This window comes from Pseudorca crassidens, chromosome 8 (genome assembly GCF_039906515.1).
Source record: "Pseudorca crassidens isolate mPseCra1 chromosome 8, mPseCra1.hap1, whole genome shotgun sequence".
NCBI classification, from domain to species: domain Eukaryota; kingdom Metazoa; phylum Chordata; class Mammalia; order Artiodactyla; family Delphinidae; genus Pseudorca; species Pseudorca crassidens.
In genome coordinates, this window is record NC_090303.1 from 89741021 (window position 1) to 89762291 (window position 21271).

At 39.9% G+C, this 21271-nt stretch overlaps 1 protein-coding gene across 2 annotated transcripts in view; it reads left to right on the forward strand.

Annotated features, from left to right (window-relative positions):
- The first annotated feature begins 990 nt into the window (after nt 1–990).
- Nucleotides 991–21271, forward strand: part of NUP205 (nucleoporin 205) — an 81201-nt gene continuing 60920 nt past the window's right edge. Inside the window, exons 1-8 of one of the 2 annotated variants that reach the window (XR_010945640.1) lie at nt 991–1220; nt 7906–8048; nt 9285–9456; nt 11712–11856; nt 12245–12404; nt 13196–13424; nt 14650–14814; nt 19245–19420. Coding sequence is in view for 1 of the 2 variants with exons in the window: in XM_067747107.1 (XP_067603208.1) it covers nt 1193–1220; nt 7906–8048; nt 9285–9456; nt 11712–11856; nt 12245–12404; nt 13196–13424; nt 14650–14814; nt 19245–19420 (1218 nt within the window). In the remaining variant the exon portion in view is untranslated. The remainder of the gene's footprint in view (nt 1221–7905; nt 8049–9284; nt 9457–11711; nt 11857–12244; nt 12405–13195; nt 13425–14649; nt 14815–19244; nt 19421–21271) is intronic. The other variant, XM_067747107.1, reaches the window with a different exon arrangement.

Below are 21271 nucleotides of genomic sequence, written 5' to 3' on the forward strand. Positions count from 1 at the left end.
GAGGTTGTGAGGTACATGGAACATCTATGAAGTAAGCAGCTATAATTATATTTCCCTAGTAGGATTGTTTCAGGGATTAAATGAGATAATGTAACAACAACAACATTCTTAATAAATATTCTTAATAAATATCTGGTATATGATAGCAAATTCATTTTTAATTTATTTTTTATTGAAGTATAGTTGAGTTACAATGTTGTGTTAATTACTGCTATACAACAAAGTGGCTCAGTTATACACATATATACATACATTCTTTTTCCTATATTTTTCCATTATGGTTATCACAGGATATTGAATATAGTTCCTTGTGCTATACTGTAGGACCTTGTTGTTTGAAAGCAAATTCTTAATAAATTCTTAATAATTATCTGGCATATGATAGCAAATGGTAATGACTGTATTTTAGTTTGAAAATTAGCAAACTAAAATTTAGCAAGTGAAAAAAGAAGGTCCAGTTATTTGGGGTGCTTAGGTAGAAAAATATTTGGTGTTTATGAAATGATATGTCTGCAAATTGCTTCAAAATAATCTCCTGTGTTGGGGGTGAGGAACAGGAACTGACCAGCTATTGAAGCTGGTCATTCATTATTCTAATTTTGTATACATCTGAAATTTTCATAATAAAAAGTTATGATTGTTTAACTGCATGCAACTATATTGACGCAATACACTGGTATATACAGTAGATGAAATGTAATGAACTTAGTTGGCACCCAACTCCAAGTGGAGTTTTGAGGTTTAGACACCTTACACCCCACTCCACTCCCCAAAGTAAGGGAGTAACGCAAGGAAGATTTAATTTGAAATGGAGATAATTATTTGGATTTACGGCTTTCATAATATCATAAGTGGGCGTCATTTCAATAAACAGTCTTTTTCTGTTCCAGCTAACCAACTTTAATCACTAGAAATAAACTACAAGTCCCAGGATGCACTGCACGATTAACGTCAACTCGAGGACCTCGGGTCTTACCCTCGCCTGACTTAAATGGGAATTTTCGTCAATCCCAGCGAAAATTGACGTCTGTGACTTAGAACAGATTTTGGAGTATTTGTACGCCTGTGTCGGTCGAGCGTGCATTTCGGAAGGGACAGCGTGGTATCTTTCTGATTAGGCGTGGCCCCGGGCAGCCTCACCCTCTTCTGGGGCTTCCGTGCGGCGGGAGGGCTCCATTAGTTCGCCTCCAAGATGGCGACGCTGTTGGCGGTAAATTCGGGTAGGTACGGCCGGGCCAGAAGGCAAGCTGTGGGGCAGGGTGCTGGTCCGTTCTTCAGGCAGAGACGTGGGCAGTGAGGTTCCTCGGAGTCCAGGTCCGCACTTGTGCATAGTTCCCGCTTCTCCCTAGCTTTGGGCCTAGAGTCCCGCCCCTCCCCAGTTTGAATGGCGCGCGTCGGCGCTGCGGCTCTAGCCCTAGCGTTGGGGCTTAAGGATCGAGGCACGGAGGCTTGGTACCCTGGAACCGGGCGTGCAGTTCTCGCAGCCCAGGGCCGAGTCTGGTCCCTTCCATTCCCCACCCCATTATGTGTCTGCGGTCCGAATTCCTGCAGGATTTGCAGTTCTCCGGCAATGAGGCCGGGAGACCTGAGATATTTTTCATCCACGAGCGCAGGCTGAAAACTCGCACCTCAAAATGGACACTGGGGCCCTTCTTGGAGGTTGGGTGGGTGGGTGGGGTCCTACAGGAAGAGAGGCCCCTTAATTACGAAGCCTGCAATCCGGAAGGTGGCCCAGGAGTGCCGTGACTCCCAGCTCTGCGTGTGTGGCCCACCCCTGGATGCTCTTGTACCTTTGGAGCAGTAGATCTTCGGGGAGGGGCAGAATCTAGAAGGGAGTAAAGAAACTCTGAAAGATTTGGATTGGGTCCTCTGGGCAATTCTCAATCAGGGGCGGACCCCCCCCCCCCCCCCCGTCTCCATCGGGGCGTTTGAAAGAGTGGGTGCATTTTGACTGTCAACATTCCTGGGATGCACCGCTGGCTCCTAGTGGGCGGGCCAAGTATGCCAAAAGTGCTGCAGCGGCCGGAGCGGGCCTGAAAATGAAGAATTTCCTGCTCAGAATGCCTTGATTGAGCCGTACTAAACTTAATGGGCGGTCAAGAGCACGTCTGTGTGGTAAATGCTTGTAGAGGATCTCACTCAAGAGGAGTCTTTTCTGGGCGCCTTTTCTTTCCGTCCTTATACAGTCTTTTTGTTGCTGGTTTGTTCTTTTCACACGACTGATATTCTTGAAAACTTATCTAAACCTGACTTTTGCAAATCAAACCATTTCGGAAACACTACGATAAATTGTTTTATAATAATGAATGATTATGTTTATCAAGTACCTCCTTTTTCGCAGCCACTGGACTAAGCGTTGTACTTTCATCTTATTTAGTCCCCTTTATACAACTCTGGGGTAGCTGCTATTAAACACCCCATTTTACAGGTTTGGAAATAGAGTCTTAGAGTGGTTAAGTAACTTCTCCAAGGTTATACAGCTAATGATTCGAAGCCAGTCTTTGATACTTAAACGTCTACATGCTCCTACTTAAGTAAAACCTAATTCATTTCACTACGTAATATTTCCATATATCTGAATGTTAGTAGTGAAATTACTTCCTTAGTACTGCTGTCCTGCCCTCCCACACAGATGTAAACTTAAAACAAGGCTTGTGTGTTGTATGTGTGGTTATATACTTTTCTTTAGTATGTACTTGTTTTAAGTTACTATCATTAAACATAAATCATTGAAGGAAAAGGAGTTGCCAACAGTTGCAAAGAGTATACATTATATTACAAGGCCTTGTGGCAGGAGTGTTTAATTGGCAACGTAGAAAGGAAACTTTTTTTTTTTTTTCCTGCGGTACGCGGGCCTTTCACTGTTGTGGCTTCTCCCGCTGCGGAGCACAGGCTCCGGACGCGCAGGCTCAGCGGCCATGGCTCATGGGCCCAGCCGCTCCGCGGCATGCAGGATCCTCCCGGACCGGGGCACGAACCCGTGTCCCCTGCATCGGCAGGCGGACTCTCCACCACTGCGCCACCAGGGAAGCCTGAAGGGAAACATTTTTAAAAGCCCAGTCAGGAGAATATATTTTTTAAAATGTAAATGTGCAGCGAAGCAACCCAAATGCCCATTGACGAATGAATGTGTAAACAATGTGGTCTATAGATATATAATGGAATGTTATTTAGCGTTAAGAAGGAAATTCTGTCTTATGCTCAGCATGAATCAACCTTGAAGACATTCTGCTAAGTGAAGTAAGCTAGTAACAAAAAGACGAATACTGTATGATCCTACTTGTATGAGGGATTGAAAGTAATAGAAACAAAGAATGTTGGTTGCCAGAGGTTGGTAGGAGGGGGAAATGGGGAGTTGTTTAACGGGTACAAAATTTCAGTTTTGCAAGATGAAAGAGTTCTGGAGATCTGTTGTACAACAGTGTGAAAGCCCTTAATGCTACTGAACTGCACACTTCAAAATGTTTTTAAGATGGCAAATTCTATATTATGTGCTTTTTTACCATAATAAAAAAAAATTAAACATCTCAGAGTTGTAGAAGGGGGAAAAAGTAGAGGTAGAGTTTGAAGGCCTATGCCTGAGTTTCAGCGGCATGATTTACTAGTATTGTGACCTGTATCAGCCCGGCTGAGTAGACCTACAGGCTTGTGAGTAAGCAACCATTAACACTGACAATCCTTGGATGGCTGTCTGGTCACCCCTGTCCTGTTCATAGCATTGTCTATTTCAGACTTTTTCCACACTCCTCAAATCTAGTCTCCTAGTCACAGAGAAAATAAAAGCCAACAGGCATGAACTCTTTTTTTCACGCTTGAACCTACAAACCTAGATATATCTGCACTCTTTCGAGTCAGTTTCCCTGTGTCTTCCTGTCTAAGGTAAATCCTGCCCTTTACACTCTTCTCCCCATTATCCCCTCCTCTCTCTTTTGTTCCTTTTCTTTCCACTAATTGCCCAAATCTTTATCTTGGTCTCATGCCTCATTCCAGTTACTGTCCTCTTGCTCCTCTTCACAGTCAAACCTTTCAAAGATTCATCAGTGTTCAGACTCTGTTGCCATACCTTCTCCTCCTCTACCCACTCTAGTCTGTTCCCATCCTCCTGAACAGCTCTCAACATTTACATGCTTTTCTGTTTCACTAAGTCCACCAGACACTTGAAATCTATCTCACTTGATCTTTTAGGGTAAAGACCCAAATCCTTAACATGGGCAGGTAAGCCCTGCATGGTATGGCAGTTGCCTCCCTTGCTGATCCCTTCTTGGTACTCTTGCTCTCTTGGCATTTTCAGGGGTTTGAGAGTGCAGCATTTCCTCTTGCCTCGGGAACCCACATGCTGTCTTCCCGGAGTGTACATCCACCACCTCCCACTCCTACTTTTTTTTTTTTTTTCTTTTTTTTTGCGGTACGCTGGCTTCTCACTGTTGTGGCCTCTCCTGTTGTGGAGCACAGGCTCCGGACACGCAGGCTCAGCGGCCATAGCTCACGGGCCCAGCCGCTCTGCGGCATGTGGGATCTTCCCAGACTGGGGCACGAACCCGTGTCCCCTGCATCAGCAGGCACACTCCCAACCACTGCGCCACCAGGGAAGCCCCTCCCACTCCTACTTTTATCCTTCACATTTCAGCCCAATTATCACTTGTTCAGTGAATCCTTCCCTTCCCTGATCTCCCTGGCTAGGTCACATTCCCCTATTATGTGATCGTTGCCCTGGGTACTTCACCTTCATAGCACATACCATAATGGATATTGCCCTTATGTATGACTATATGGTAAATGTGCTTCTTCACTACACTGTGAGCTTACCCATACCTAGTACATGATGAATGAGTGAATAAATTTGACTTGCTGGAGGTATTCCTAAAATTTAGGAAAGTAAATGTATTCCTCAAACAAGCAAATGACTTATGTTAAAAATACATATTTAGTAATTTGGAAAAATTATAGCCTCCTTTCATCTGTAATCAATAACAGGGAGATATTTACCAAAATTAGTCAAACCAAAGACAAAATGAATATAAATCTTTGTTGCAACTACCTTCTGTGATGTGTTGATGTTAATGATGGACTCAGGAGGCTGGTATCTGTGGGGTTTTTTAGTGTAGATTTTTGATATGTTATTGGATGCCTCCCCACAAATGGGGGGAAGTGGAATTCTCTCTAGAATTCACTGAGCTTATTCAAACTAAGTATGTATAGTGCAAAGAAAGTTATTCTTCAGGGGTTCTATTGAGTATTACTTTTATAGACAGTTTACTTTTGTTCGCTTTTTGTCAGGTTTTAAAAATACCTGTGGTAAGGCAAGTTTCACATTTGCCTACAAGTCATTTTTGATAACTTTCCTTCATCCCCTGTGCCAATCAGTTACCAGTTCTGACTCTACCAACAGACCTTGCCTTTCTACTTTACTGCCCTCATCCTGGTTAAGATTCCATCACCTCATGAGTAGCTTACCTACCCAACATCCTTGGGTCCTGACACTTCATATTCTAGTTAGTCCATTGGTCACACCATTGTCCAATTTCATTTTGTCATCTACTACTTGAAACATTCCCATTTACTAACAGGAAAATTTCCATCTTGGCCAGGAATACAAGGCTCAAACCTACTCTGTCCTTTGCAGCTGGAAAGAGCCAAGAAGATGATCTCTAGGGAAGTCAGTTAGTCACCATCCAACTAGCACCTCACAGGCAGTCACCAGGATCCAGGGTCAGGTCCTCATTTTGGCAGGCCTGGAACTGTGATGTTTGTTAGTGTATCCACAGTTGAGTAGATTCCAGTAATTGATGCTCTCTGATCACATTGGGAAAAGACAGATATATAAACCAGTATGTCAATTAATTGATCTTTAGTGGGAAGTACATCTGCATGGATACTCATTTCATCAGCACATTTTTAATTCTAGAAATTTATATGACAAGCTATATTTTTCATTAGAAGATTGGCAAGTTTAGGATCAAAACAGGAGAAGCAATGCAGGGAGTTGGATGGTTGTCTCTATGTAAGGTCTAGACATGGTGATTCCCATTCCTCCACATCCCCACACCAAAGACCTGATGCAAAACTTCCTGCTCTGCCCTTCAGATTAGGTTAGAGTCTTCCTTTTATATGTTCACATAGCACTCTGTACCTCTCCCTTAGACTGGTAGTTCTGTTTTGTTTTTTTTTTTTAATTTTTATTTTTGTCTGTGTTGGGTCTTCGTTGCTGTGCGTGGGCTTTCTCTAGTTGCGGCGAGTAGGGGCTACTCTTCGTTGCAGTGCGCGGGCTTCTCATTGTGGTGGCTTCTCTTGCTGCAGAGCACGGGCTGTAGGCGCACGGGCTTCAGTAGTTGTGGCTCGCGGGCTCTAGAGCGCAGGTTCAGCAGTTGTGGCCCACGGGCTTAGTTGCTCCGTGGCACGTGGGATCTTCCTGGACAAGGGCTCGAACCCTTGTCCCCTGCATTGGCAGGCGGATTCTTAACCACTGTGCCACTAGGGAAGCCCTGGTAGTTAGTTGTGTTTTGAATCCTGCATTTAATGCCTGTCTTTCTTGTCAGTCTGTAAGTTCTCTGAGGCCTGGGATCCTGTCTGTCTTGCTTGCTCTGTAGTCCCTGGCACATGCATGACCCTCAGTAAATGTTTGTTGAGTGAATGGCTGATCCAGCTTGACTGGTTTAGTCTGTCCTCTCCCTGTACATCCTTTTTTTTTTTTGCGGTACGTGGGCCTGTCACTGTTGTGGCCTCTCCTGTTGCAGAGCACAGGCTCCGGACGCTCAGGCTCAGCGGCCATGGCTCACGGGCCCAGGCGCTCCGCGGCATGTGGCATCTTCCCAGACCGGGGTACGTACCCGTGTCCCCTGCATCGGCAGGCGGACTCTCAACCACTGCGCCACCAGGGAAGCCCAACCTGCACATCCTTTTTTAAAAAAAAAAAATTTGCCCAGTAAATTGCCTTCTTCTGACAACATTGTTCATAAGATTGTAATGCATTTAGTTAGGTTATCTTGCATGTCATTCTGACTGTTCTGGTGACTTTAGTGGGATTTGTGTTTTCTCAGATGGCAGTTAAACATGTTTGCAGACCACCCTTTACGGTTTAAGCTATAGTTCATCTGTTGAGTGAGTGAGTGGTTTTGATTAGTTTCTCTTTCAGAGTCTTTATAAACACAGGGGTGCCATATCTGATTGTTTGCAAACAGAAACTTTGGGCTTCCAGGTCGTGTTTTTCTAACCATGCTTAGTAGCAAAAGCTCTCTAAGTATTACTTATTATTGTTATTACCTTTACAAAGCAAAATGTGATCCTTTTTATATGAGTTTACAAAAGAATTCCATATTTCTATGTTGTTTTTTAATAGCTAGTGTCCCAGCCAAAACAAAAACTTATTCTTTCAGCTTCCAAGTTTTATAGAATCTGATTTTTTTCCCCCGTATTCTTGCTTTTCCTCTAGATGATAGGGAGGGAAGGAAAGGCAGTTACATTTATTGAGTGACTATGATATGTCAGACACTATATTGTATATTTTACCTAGTTTATCTCATTTAATTCGTTCAACCCTATGAAGCAGGTGATCTCCCCATTTTATATAAAAGGAAACTGAACTTCAAAGAGGTTATTTTCTCACTCCATGTCACGTAACTAATATTAAGTGACAAAACCAGGTTCAGCTGATATTCCAATTTAAAGTCAGGATTTACTTTATATTAAGTTAGGTAAAATGACGTTTATATTATTGCTTGTGAATTATAATATTCTTTTATATTAATCTTTGGTTTGTATATATAACTCCTTATATTTAAAAGTAGCTGTGAGCAAAAAAAAAAAAAAAGGAGCTGTGAGCATGACTAAAATGTATAGACGATAACCTTACCTTATTTTCCAAATATATGTTTTATTTGATGCTGATTTTTATTTTTTTTCTTTAAGCTGCTAGTCTGTGGGGTCCTTACAAAGACATTTGGCAGACTGTGGGAAATGCTCTTTGGAGAAGACAACCTGAAGCTGTTCACCTTCTTGACATGATTTTGAAGAAACACAAACCTGACTTCATCTCATTGTTCAGAAACCCAGTAGGAAATTTTCTTTTTTTGCTTCTTGGATTTGCTTTTTCCTTTAAAGATTGAAGGAGCAAGTAAATTCTTAATGCATGTAAATGAAATGTTACTTGTTCTAGTCCATTGATTCAAGTTTTTTCTAAAAATGGAAGTTTCCTGGGAGCAATTATTATCTTTTTTCTCTTCTCCATAGACGTTAATATTGTATTTATCTCTAGCTAGGAGATATCTTAATAGTATTTGAATACAATTTAGAAAGTTCCGTATATTTCAGAAATATGAGCCTCCTTGGAATTTCTGACTTATAGTTAATCTGTCTAAGCTTAGTAAGATTGATTATTTTATTTATTCCCAGGTACACTTCAACATTTTAACTCTTCATAATGCTATGTAAGTTGTGTTAGCAGTTAATTCTTACATATTGTTAATCACTGCATCTTGACGTACTTTTCAACCAGGGATAGAGTACTTCAGTGGCAGGGATTCATATTTGGAAGCTCCTTTCCCTGCTGCTTGACAATTTTTTTTTATAGACCAGCAAGACCATCTAAGAACTATTTAAGAGCCCTAGCCTGGGAGCCAGTTGAGCTGAGTTCCAGTCTTGGCTCTACCACTAAAGAGTTGTATGACCACAGGCAAGTCACCTGACTTATCTGGGCATCAGTTTTTCCATTCTGTTAATAGAGCAGTTGAATTAAATGACTGTGTGGCATTTTTCAAGGTGTAAATACCTAAGATTTTATGATCTATCAAGTAATTCTATACTATATGTTATTTGTTAAATATTTGCACCAAGTAAGCCTTTTTGCAAATAAGACTACATTTTAAAATAACATACTAATAAGCTATCATTAGCCCTACTAATTAATTCTATAATTTTTTTCGATTTACTATTTCCCACTTGAAGATTTATTGTTTTTATATTTATTAAAGATATACTTGGAAAGTTTCTTAGACATTTGAAAAATAGTATGCTATTTTGTGTGATTTCTCAACATTTTTTAGTTCAGAGTTTAGCAGAAGCAGTTATTGAGAAGGTAATAACAGTATAAAAAGTTGAAAGTGATGTAAAATGTTACCTCATAAAGGTCTAACTATATCTGATAGTTAGACCTTTATCTGATAAGCAATGCTCCTGTTTGTCACTTTACCAGACTGCCTTGTGAATAAACTTCTCTAGGTAACAATTTACCTTGTCTCCATGTGCTATTGTCATTACATGATCCTATTTATTTATTTTTATTGTTGTAGCCCAAAAATGTTCAACAACATGAGAAGGTTCAGAAAGCCAGTACAGAGGGAGTTGCTATCCAGGGTCAACAGGGAACCCGACTTCTTCCTGAACAGCTTATTAAAGAAGCCTTTATCCTCAGTGACCTTTTTGATATTGGAGAATTGGCAGCTGTTGAGCTTCTCCTTGCTGGTAGGTTGACATTTAACTGAACCTATGGTAAGGTAGTACATAAATGTAAAATTATTCACTTGTAATTTAAAATATTATATCATTTAGATTCCAAAATAGTTTCTAAAGATGTAGTTTATTTGATATTCAGAGTGTTTCCTTTTGTTTATCTTTGACTAATGGGAAGGCTTTAGTTTAGTGATTAGAGTTGTTAAAGGAAATTTAACTGTTTTAAGATAGACTTTTTCATGGTAATTGACTAGCAAAGAATGACTGCATCTCAGAAGTTTTGTAGCAGAAAGCATTTATTGTCATATAATGAGTAAGAAGGTAAGGTCACTGCTTTTTTGGAGTTTCTTTTTGAGGGGGTGATTCAGATAATGAGTAAAGAATAAGATAATTTCGATAATACTGAGTTCTAGGAAGAAAATAAAACAAGGCAGTGGGATATAGAGACATGGGGGATGATAGGGGGCACCTGTAAGTAGGGTACTTAGGGGAGGCCTCTCTGAGATTGGGACATTTGATCTGCGACCTGCATGATGACAAGATACCAGAGTTGTTGGGGAAGGGTGTTCCAGGGAGAGTAGACAGCTCAAGGTGCGAATAAAGGCCTGCTGAAGGATACAAAGACCACTGTGGCTGGAACATCAGGAACTAGGGAGAATGAAGGAAGACGAGGACAGAGCAGGAGTCGGATCATAGTCTTGCAGGCCATGAAGATTATTTGGATTTTATTCTAATTACAGTGGGAGGTTGTTGGCAGGGGCTTTAAGCAGGAGTTACAGAATCCAGAATAACTGAAATTATTTCTCTGGCTGCTGTAGAGAGAAAAGATTGAAATTTCCATAAAATAAGCAGTTCATTTTAATTATAGCAAGGGAACCATGTGAAGAAGCCAGGTGGGCATTTTAATTGAAAGAAAGTCTAATATGTCTGAAGATAGCATGTGGCTGCCAGAATCCTTTTTGACCTAAGGCTGCATTAAAAGAAATATGATATTGAGAATGACTAAGGTCGTTTTCCCGTTCTGTGATGCAGATGTTAACTGGACATGCTTGAATTTTGAGTTTAACTCAAAACTTCATTTAACAGTTATTTTTTCTGTGCATATTATGGGCCAGGCACTGTGTTAAGACTCCAGGGATATAAAGATGAATAAAACTTCAACTAGTGTAAAGGAGCTCATGGTCTAGTAATTGAGAAAGACATGGAAACCAATAACTATGCCACCATTAAGTAGATTAATGCATGGTTTAGGGATGGTCCAGAGGGGAGGCATTTAAATTGACCTCAGGTTGTACAGGGAAGTCCACAAAGATAACGAGGCTTACGGTAGTTGTTGAAAAATGAGTAGGCATATGTCAGGTGGAGTAGGTGTGCACTCAGGAAGACAGAGGGCATCTAGACAGAAGAAATCGCCTGTAAGAGGTGTGAGGCAGTGAGATGAATTTGGGGAACAGAAGGGAGTAGAGTGTAAGAGCGACTGGGCCAAGGGGCGAAAAATACCATAGGAAATGAAACAGAAACTATAGGCAAAGTAGTTCAGAAAAGACAAAGTAGAACTTATTCAAAGGAGAGCAGTTTAAAAGGGCGAGTAGGGCTTCCCTGGTGGCGCAGTGCTTGAGAGTCCGCCTGCTAATGCAGGGGACACGGGTTCGTGCCCCGGTCCGGGAAGATCCCACATGCCGCGGAGCGGCTGGGCCCGTGAGCCATGGCCGCTGAGCCTGCGCGTCTGGAGCCTGTGCTCCGCAACGGGAGAGGCCACAACAGTGAGAGGCCTGCGTACCGCAAAAAAAAAAGGGCCAGTGAAAGCTGAAACATAAGAAAATGTTATTTAATTTACTAGGGGAAGAAACATACAAATATTTGAAAGACTTTTTGTGAGAGATAAAACAATGGGTAGATGTTTGAAGTAGAGGACTTTTTTTTTTTTTTTTTTTTTGGCGGTACGTGGGCCTCTCACTGCTGTGGCCTCTCCCGTCGGGGAGCACAGCTTTCGGGCGCGCAGGCTCAGCGGCCATGGCTCACGGGCCCAGCTGCTCCGCAGCACGTGGGATTTTCCCCGACCGGGGCACGAACCCGTGTCCCCTGCATTGGCAGTAGGATTCTCAACCACTGCGCCACCAGGGAAGCCCAAGTAGAGGACTCTTAAGACCCTTTAAACCCTAAGGTTCTGTGATTTCTTTGAACTGAACATTGTTATAGTGATTTTTGTCTCAGCCTAAACACATATGTGTTTATTTACTAAATTATTTCTCAACTCCCTTTCCTAGGAGAGCACCAGCAACCACATTTTCCTGGCCTCACCAGAGGCTTAGTAGCTGTTCTTTTATACTGGGATGGAAAGCGGTGCATTGCAAATTCCCTGAAAGCCTTGATACAGTCTCGACGAGGAAAGACATGGACCCTCGAACTCAGGTCTGTTTGCATGCTAGGATTTCAAGGGGTTAATTAGAAATTGCTTGAAGAATTATAATTTTTAGAAACAAAAATTCACTTTAGTATGTATAATTTAAGTGTATAACCTAAGTTGAGTAATAAATCACTCCCTTATTCTGCCAAGAATGACACAACAGTTTAAACCTGCTTTATTTTGTTTACAAATGAAAGGTAATTCAGTTATTTATGGTTAGACGTTTATTGAAACACAAAGATTTAAAAAGAATGGCAAGAGCTAGGTTATAACTCATCCTGGTTGTTTCCAGTAACCTAACATTATCATCAAAAGAGTGTTTGCTATATCCATGTGATGAGAAAGTATAAACATTACTGTTCATTATAACATTATTGATTATTTTCATTACAGTCCAGAGCTGGTTTCCATGACAACACGGTTTACTGATGAGCTGATGGAGCAAGGATTGACTTACAAAGTTCTTACTCTTGTGTCACAGATTGATGTTAACAACGAGTTTGAGAAACTACAGCGTGAGAGAGGTTTAGGCAGTGAAAAACATCGAAAAGAGGCAAGGGTTCAATGACATCAATTCACGGGTTGTCTGTGTCACATCTTGGAGGCAGAAAAGTCATGTCACTTAGAACATTCTTCTAATACAGGCATAGGAAAATTAACAATGCCTAGGAAAGTGTATAGGCGGTTGTGTCCATGAAATTGACTTGCACTTGTTTCAGCCTCTTTCTAGGCACTATGTGCCATGCTAGCACTTTTTCTGGAATGAGCCCTTTAAGAAATTTTTTTTTTTTAATTTATTTTTGGCTGTGTTGGGTCTTTATTGCTGTGCGCAGGCTTCCTCTAGTTGTGGCGAGCAGGGGCTACTCTTTGTTGCAGTGTGCGGGCTTCTCATTGTGGTGGCTTCTCTTGTTGCAGAGCATGGGCTCTAGGTTTGTGGGCTTCAGTAGTTGTGGCATGCGGGCTCAGTAGTTATGGCTCGTGGGCTCTAGAGCACAGGCTCAATAGTTGTGACGCATGGGCTTAGTTGCGCCACGGCATGTGGGATCTTCCCAGACCAGGGCTTGAACCCGTGTCCCCTGCATTGGCAGGCTGATTCTTAACCATTGCACCACCAGGGAAGCCCCGAGGCCTTTAAGAAATTGTCCTATAGAGGAGGTTGGGACTTAAGATTGAGGAATTAATAGTAGGGTTTGTTCAGAATTGCAGAGGTGAGATTTTAGGGTCGCTTATGGATTCAGATACATTTATATAGTTTGCCTTTATGATACGTAGTTTACATTTTGGAATAAGATCAGGCTTCAGTGTAATTTATTTATACCGATAATCATTCATCTTTATTTCTAGGTTTCTGATCTCATCAAGGAGTGCAGGCAGTCTCTGGCAGAAAGCCTTTTTGCCTGGGCTTGCCAATCACCTTTAGGCAAAGATGACACTCTGCTCCTTATTGGACATTTGGAAAGAGTGACTGTTGAGGCTAATGGCTCGTTGGATGCAGTGAATCTGGCTCTTCTTATGGCACTTCTGTACTGCTTTGATATCAGTTTTATAGAACAAAGCACAGAGGAACGTGATGGTATTGGATTTTGTACCTATTAATACATTTATTTCAAAAATCAGATTTAATTGTGGAGATAACATTTAAAAAGGGTGATTTTTTAACAACTAAGATAAAAATAGTATATTTTATTCCTTTGTGTGTAATTCATCCATATTTGAATATTTAGATATAAGATCACATTTTTAAAGTAATTGCAGCCCCGTTAGATATTTCTGTTATCTTTTGAGGTTTTGGAATGGGAACGTGCTAAAGGATTTGCAATATATGTTTGTTGAATTAGGCATGCCTAATTTACTTGCTTGTTTTTTTTTTTTAAATTAATTTATTTATTTGGTTGTGCCAGGTCTTAGTTGCGGCAGGTGGGCTCCTTATCTGCGGCACATGGACTCCTTAGTTGTGGCAGGTGGACTGCTTAGTTGTGGCTCGCCCGTTCCTTAGTTGCGGCATGCAAACTCTTAGTTGCGGCATGCATGTGGGATCTAGTTCCCTGGCCAAGGATCGAACCTGGGCCCCCCGCATTGGGAGCGCAGAGTCTTAACCACTGCGCAACCAGGGAAGTCCCCCTACTTGCTTGTTTCTTTACTATTCACATTTTAAACCTTTCATTCTAAGGGAGGATAACTATAATTTTTAGTAATATATTATCTTTAACTTTTTTTTTTTCTGTGAAGTAGATAAAATTTCTCTTGGTAACCTTGTAAACAGTTACTGCTTAGAACCGAGGATCTCAAAAATGATTCCCACAAAGGAAGCTTATTGCCATTTAATGTCATAAATATTTATAATTATTCCAACAGTTGTCCGCTGTCCGCTTTTGATTGTATCATCCCCGTCTCCTTTCGTTAGGTATGTGAGGAGACCAGACACTTCCCACTCCTCTTTGGTGATCATCCTTAGCCATTACAAAAGGCTTATTTAAAATAAAACTACCCCTTACCTCCAATCGAATTGTCACATAGTACATTGTGTGTCACATAACAAGCAGTACCTGTGCTTCTCATATAGGAATGCTGCCAGTTAATGCATTGGTCAGATTTCCTGTATTGAATGAAATGAATCACAGAATTAAGTAGATGTAGTCTGTTTTTATGATAGTATACTTATTATTTCAAACATTAATTATAATTAGTCATAATTTTTTGATGGGAATACTCTGACTTTCTGATTCTTAGACATTATTCCTGTATATCAAAAGTGAAAATTTCTCTACTTTGGTATAGTCGTTTATTTTTGTTTTCAGATATGATTCATCAACTTCCACTGTTGACAGAGAGACAATACATTGCAACAATTCACTCTCGTCTTCAAGACTCACAGCCTTGGAAACTGCCGGGGCTGCAAGCCACTGTGAGACTTGCCTGGGCACTGGCGTTGAGGGGGATATCTCAGCTCCCTGATGTGACAGGTAAACTGATTGTAGGTCATTTTGTTATGAGGAAATGACATATCAGCGTTTAATGGCATTTCAGAAAAGGTGTTATCTTTTTCTTTTTTTTTTTTTTTGGCTGTGCCATGTAAGGAAAAGGTGTTATCTTTGACATGTATAAGCATGAGCCTAGGAAGATACCTAGAGTTGTGGTAATTGAAATTTTGTATTGAGAAGTACGGACCTTTTCCTTTTTTCTTGTCTCCCAAAAGAAATTATTTGAAAAAATTTTTCCCTTTCTTGCAGCCAGTTCTCTTTTAGCTTCTTTTTTTCCTTAAGAGTTTTAAATTTGAAATGACAGTATAACAATACTTTTACATTTTTCTTTTTGGTTTTGTTCACAGACAGACTAATTTTTCTTACATTGTGTCAGATTAAAAACTACTGTTATTTTAAATTACAGTATATTAGGTGATATTTGGTTCAATCAATAATGGATGTGGAATCTGACATCTAACAATCTGTTACCCACTATAGCATATCCTCTTCTGCTGTTTACGTGCATGTAATTATCATACTAATAGTGGTTTACTCTAACAGGATGAGAGCTATGCTTTTGTTGTAATTTGAAGGCCCGAAAATTGTCATTTCTGTAGGTTTTTACTGTAAATCTGGAAAGGTTTTATTAAAGTTTACAGTCCATGTCAATGTTTCCTAGTCTTAGAGTGTCAGCAGATTCCAGTATCTTATCAATTGTATGATTCCAGAACATTTTGTTCTCTAGTCTCATGCTGTTCCCAAGTGGGCTGTGGAAAGATGTTTTTTTTTTAATTTTTGAAATTTATTTTATTTATTTTTTCTACAGCAGGTTCTTATTAGTTATCTGTTTTATGCGTATTAGTGTATATATGTCAATCCATATCTCCCAATTCATCCCACCACCACCAGCCCCCGGCCAGTTTCCCCCTTTGGTGTCCATACGTTTGTTCTCTACATCTGTCTCTATTTCTGCCCTGCAAACCGGTTCATCTGTACCATTTTTCTAGGTTCCACATATGTGCGTTAATATACGATATTTGTCTTTCTCTTTCTGTCTTACTTCCCTTGTATGACAGTCTCTAGATCCATCCACATCTCTGAAAATGACCCCATTTGTTCCTTTTTATGGCTGAGTAATACTCTATTGTATATATGTACCACATCTTCTTTATCCATTCGTTTGTCGGTGGGCATTTAGGTTGCTCCCATGACCTGGCTATTTTAAATAGTGCTGCAATGAACATTGGGGTGCATGTGTCTTTTTGAATTATGGTTTTCTCTGGGTATATGCCCAGTAGTGGGATTGCTGGGTCATATGGTAATTCTATTCTTAGTTTTTTAAGGAATCTCCATACTGCTGGCTGTATCAATTTACATTCCCACCAACAGTGCAAGAGGTTCCCTTTTCTCCACACCTTCTCCAGCATTTGTTGTTTGTAGATTTTCTGATAAGCCCATTCTAAATGGTGTGAGGTGGTACCTCATTGTAGTTTTGATTTGCATTTCTCTAATAATTAGTGATGTTGAGCAGCTTTTCATGTGCTTCTTGGCCATCTGTATGTCTTCTTTGGAGAAATGTCTATTTAGGTCTTCTGCCCATTTTTGGATTGGGTTGTTTGTTTTTTTAATATTGAGCTGCTTGAGCTGTTTATATATTTTGGAGATTAATCCTTTGTCCATTGATTCGTTTGCAAATATTTTCTCCCATGCTGAGGGTTGTCTTTTCGTCTTGTTTGTAGCCTCCTTCGCTTTGCAAAAGCTTTTGAGTTTCATTAGGTCCCATTTATTTATTTTTGTTTTTATTTCCATTACTCTAGGAGGTGGGTCAAAAAGGATCTTGCTGTGATTTATGTCATAGAGTGTTCTGCCTGTGTTTTCCTCTAAGAGTTTTATAGTGTCTGGTCTTACATTTAGGTCTCTAATCCATTTTGAGTTTATTTTTGTGTATGGTATTAGGGAGTGTTCTAATTTCATTCTTTTACATGTAGCCGTCTAGTTTTCCCAGCACCACTTATTGAAGAGACTGTCTTTTCTCCATTGTATATCTTTGCCTCCTTTGTCATAGATTAGTTGATCATAGGTGCATGGGTTTCTGTCTGGGCTTTCTATCCTGTTCCATTGATCTATATTTCTGTTTTTGTGCCAGTACCATATTGTCTTGACTACTGTAGCTTTGTAGTATAGTCTGAAGTCAGGGAGTCTGATTCCTCCAGCTCCGTTTTTTTCCCTCAAGACTGCTGTGGAAAGTTTTTTTTGTGTTACAAGTTTTTCTTTGGCCAAGTATTTTTAAATTTTTAATAAATAAATTTATTTCTTTATTTATTTTTGGCTGCATTGGGTTTTCGTTGCTGCACATGGGCTTTCTCTAGTTTTGGGGAGTGGGGGCTACTCTTTGCTGTGGTGCGCAGGCTTCTCATTGCAGTGGCTTCTCTTGTGGAGCATGGGCTCTAGGCGCATGCGCTTCAGTAATTGTAGCATGTGGGCTCAGTAGTTGTGGTGCACAGGCTTAGTTGCTCCATGGCATGTGGGATCTTCCTGGACCAGGGCTCGAACCCGTGTCCCCTGCATTGGCAGGTGGATTCTTAACCACCGAGCCACCAGGGAAGTCCCTGGCCAAGTATTTTTTATATTAAAGCTGGTAGATGGAGAATTAGACATTTACAATCATGTACAAATTCTGTTTCTCAGCTATACCTCTTACTCATTTACAAGTCTTATTTCAGTACTTTTCTGGCATAAAATTACTGTGTACTTTTAAGTAGCTATGTGATAGTTAATCAAATTCATATACTGTAAATTACTGTACCATTGGCCTAATCTTGAGAGGCACAGTAGAAAATACTATATACTTCACTAGATAAGAATAGGAATCCAGACCTAGTTTCAAGTCCTAGATCTTTGGCTACTTAATCTCTTTAGTTTTACATGCTCATACCCTTTTATAATCTTTAAAATTAGGGGTATTATAATGAATGTTTTTCTTTTTTTTTGGCTGTGCTGCATGGCTCGTGGTATCTTAGTTCCCTGACCAGGGATTGAACCCAGGCCCTCAGCAGTGAAAGCGTGGAGTCCTAACTACTGAACCACCAGAGAATTCGCTATAATGAACATTTTAAAGTATACATTTTTATCTCTTAATTTATATTTTAAAAATTACTAGAAAAGATGAATAGCTTATGTTGCAGAAATGGTCATTTCTTGAAATAATCCAGATGAGTTTTAACAAAGATGTGAATTTTGATAAATTAGTTCCTACTCTTTTTGTAGACTTCTGCACATTTTATAAAATATGTTTATTACATTATTTTATAAAAAGTGTGTTTTGGATTTTACTAAACTGATTAAAATTTTTATATACTGTTTTGAGACGATAGAACTCAATTTACATTAAGATATTAGTGTGCTTTATTACCTAAGTAAGTAGTCTTCAAGCAATAGTTCTTAATTTCAGTATTTCTGAATTCAAGTGAAGGCTTGGAACTAGTTATTAATATTTAATTAATATTAATAATTAATAATTTTAGTAATCATTACTGTTAGTAGTAATAAAGAATTAAGAAACTATTTTGTTCTCAAGGAGTTTGTATGATATGGGTAGATATGCAGGCTTTATTTCAAAAAAACAACACATAAACAAAAAAAGGGAAAAACCAACCAATCTCTTTTCCTCTGGTTGAGACTATCCTGGTTTATATCTATTCCTGACCCTTTTAAAGGCATTGAAAGTGTACTTTAAGTAACAGAATGTATTTGGTCTCTGTGACAGTGAAGCAGAATAAGCTATTTAACATTTCTTTTTCGAAGACAGATTATCACAAAATTACCTAGTAATTTTTTTTAAAAATATATTTATTTATTTTTGGCTGCGTTGGGCCTTCGTTGCTGTGCGCGGGCTTTCTCTAATTGCGGCGAGCGGGGGCTAGTCTTCATTGTGGTGCAGGGGCTTCTCATTGTGGTGGCTTCTCTTGTTGTGGAGCATGGGCTCTAGGCGCGCAGGCTTCAGTAGCTGTGGCACGCGGGCTCAGTAGTTGTGGCTTGCGGGCTCTAGAGCACAGGCTCAGTATTTGTGGTGCACGGGCTTAGTCCCTCCGTGGCATGTGGGATCTTCCCCATCCAGGGCTCAAACCTGTGTCCCCTGAATTGGCAGGCGGATTCTTAACCACTGCGCCACCAGGAAAATCCCTTAAGTAATTTTTTTATCGCTCTCGATGTTATTGCGAAGAGTAGATGATTTTCTAATGTACTTTTTCTGTAGTTCTTTGGGGTTTGTGAGTCAGTTACAGTTACACACTGTCTTATTTTGTGTACAGAACATATTAGAAGGTTGAGAAGAGATCTGAATTTTGAACTATCAGCAGAATATTTTGAGATATTGTAATCTAGTTTAGTAATTTTTCCTCCATGTGCTCTTTTTCTAAATATGTTCCTAGCTCTGGCTGAATTCACAGAAGCAGATGAAGCAATGGCAGAGCTCTCAATTGCAGACAGTGTTTTCCTGTTCCTCACTGAATCCGTAGTGGTGTCAGAAAACTTCTATCAGGAGGAATTTTATATTCGTAGAATCCATAATCTCATTACAGATTTCCTGGCACTTATGCCAATGAAGGTAAGTGTTATAATGTAGGATGAGTAAAAAGTAGTAGAAGAATTTTATAAAATAATCTAAAATTGACTAATTAACCAACTTTATGTTTTGGAAACTAATAAAACCTTTTACTGTAGACTAATATTTGGCAGTAGTTGTTATGTTACAGCTTGTGAATTAGTTTGTGATTCATGAAAATGAAATAATGTAAGACCCATTAACTGAGAACAAGCTAAAAGGAAGAAATATTTGGCATTGAGAATTGTTTGTAATGAGAAAATAATAGGCAAATGAAAATGCTTCTGTGGGGAGCAAATTATTAACTTCATGCTACCCTGGAGAATCAGTGCTAAGGTTGTCTTATTTAATGCCTTTTATACATGATTTGGAAGAGGTATAGTGGAGAATCTCCAGTTTTATAGTTTCATAGATAATTGTTTAGACTCTTAATTATAGTGTATAAATAGACCTCCACATAGATATGGGTAAAGTGATGGGTTTAAGACACTAATGCAAAGGTTGCTTTTTTCTTTTTTTTTTTTCTTAATAACAGGGCCCAGGGGCCCTGCCTACCTTTAGTGAGGTTACATTTGAATAAAGTGCTCAAGCTATAACATTGATCCAAAAAGGAATTCTTAGAGCCATTTCAGACAGTTCCTACATAGCGTATGTTCTTTGTGCCATTTTGTGTCAAGGAAGCCATCAGAGTGGTGGCAGGAAGTAAAGGAGGGGGTAAAGTCCTATAAAACTGCCTTTTGTGTGTGTGTGCATAAAAAAAGCACCCGAAGGGTCTACACTTATAATTCCAATGTGCAGTTCTGATATCATACCTACTGAAAAACATAAGGCAAATGGAAAAACTACCCAGAATGGTAGCAAACAGGGAATGAACTGCTTACTCGTGACATAATGAATCAAGTGTTCATTGAGTTTCTCCTGTATTCCAGGTAACCATGCTAGGAATTGTGAAGAAAACAAATAAGTAGGAGATTGATTCCCTGCCAGCAAAGAATATATAGTCAAGTTCAGCAGTCCCCAACCTTTTTGGCACCAGGGACTGGTTTCGTGGAAGATAATTTTTCCACGGAAGCGGGGGGAGGGGGTTGCGGGGGATGGTTCAGGCAGTAATGCGAGCGATGGGGAGCGGCAGATGAAGCTTCTCTTATTGCCCGCTGCTCACCTCCTGCTGTGCGGCCCGGTTCCTAACAGGCCACGGACCACTACTGGTCCACGGCCTGGGGGTTGGGGACCCCTGGTGTCTAGTTGGAGAAATGAGATATACACAGAAAAATACAGGTAGTAACAGTAAGTAAATGACAGGTATAGACAGTAAATTACAGTGGATTTCTTAGGCTAAGGATAGCCACTTAGGACTGGAATAGTCAAGGAGTGTTTAACAGGTAACTTGAGACCTCATCAGCCTTGAAGGATGTGGTAGATGAACATCATAGAATTTTGGAATTGGAAGAAATCCTTTCATTTTACATTTGTGGAAATGAAGCCTTAGAAAGGGTTAAGGCTTTAACTTTTTCCTAGTTATTAGTCCAGAAGGGACTTTTACTATGGAAAGATAGTGGTCATCTGGAAGGATAAAGGCTGAGAGGAGTTTGAATAAACAAAGTCATATGTGGCTTGAATAGGGTAAACAATGAACTTATTCACACAATTTTGGGACACTAGAATTTTGTTAATAGATATAGTACTATTTAGGTTATCTATGTCTTCTTAAATGAGCTTTGAAGATTTGTGTCTGTCAGTGAATTTGTTTCATTCCAGTTATCAAATCGATTGGCATAAAGTTATTACTAGTATTCCTAATATCATACTTTTTATGTCTGTATGATCTGTAGTGATGTTTCTTCTTTCATCCCT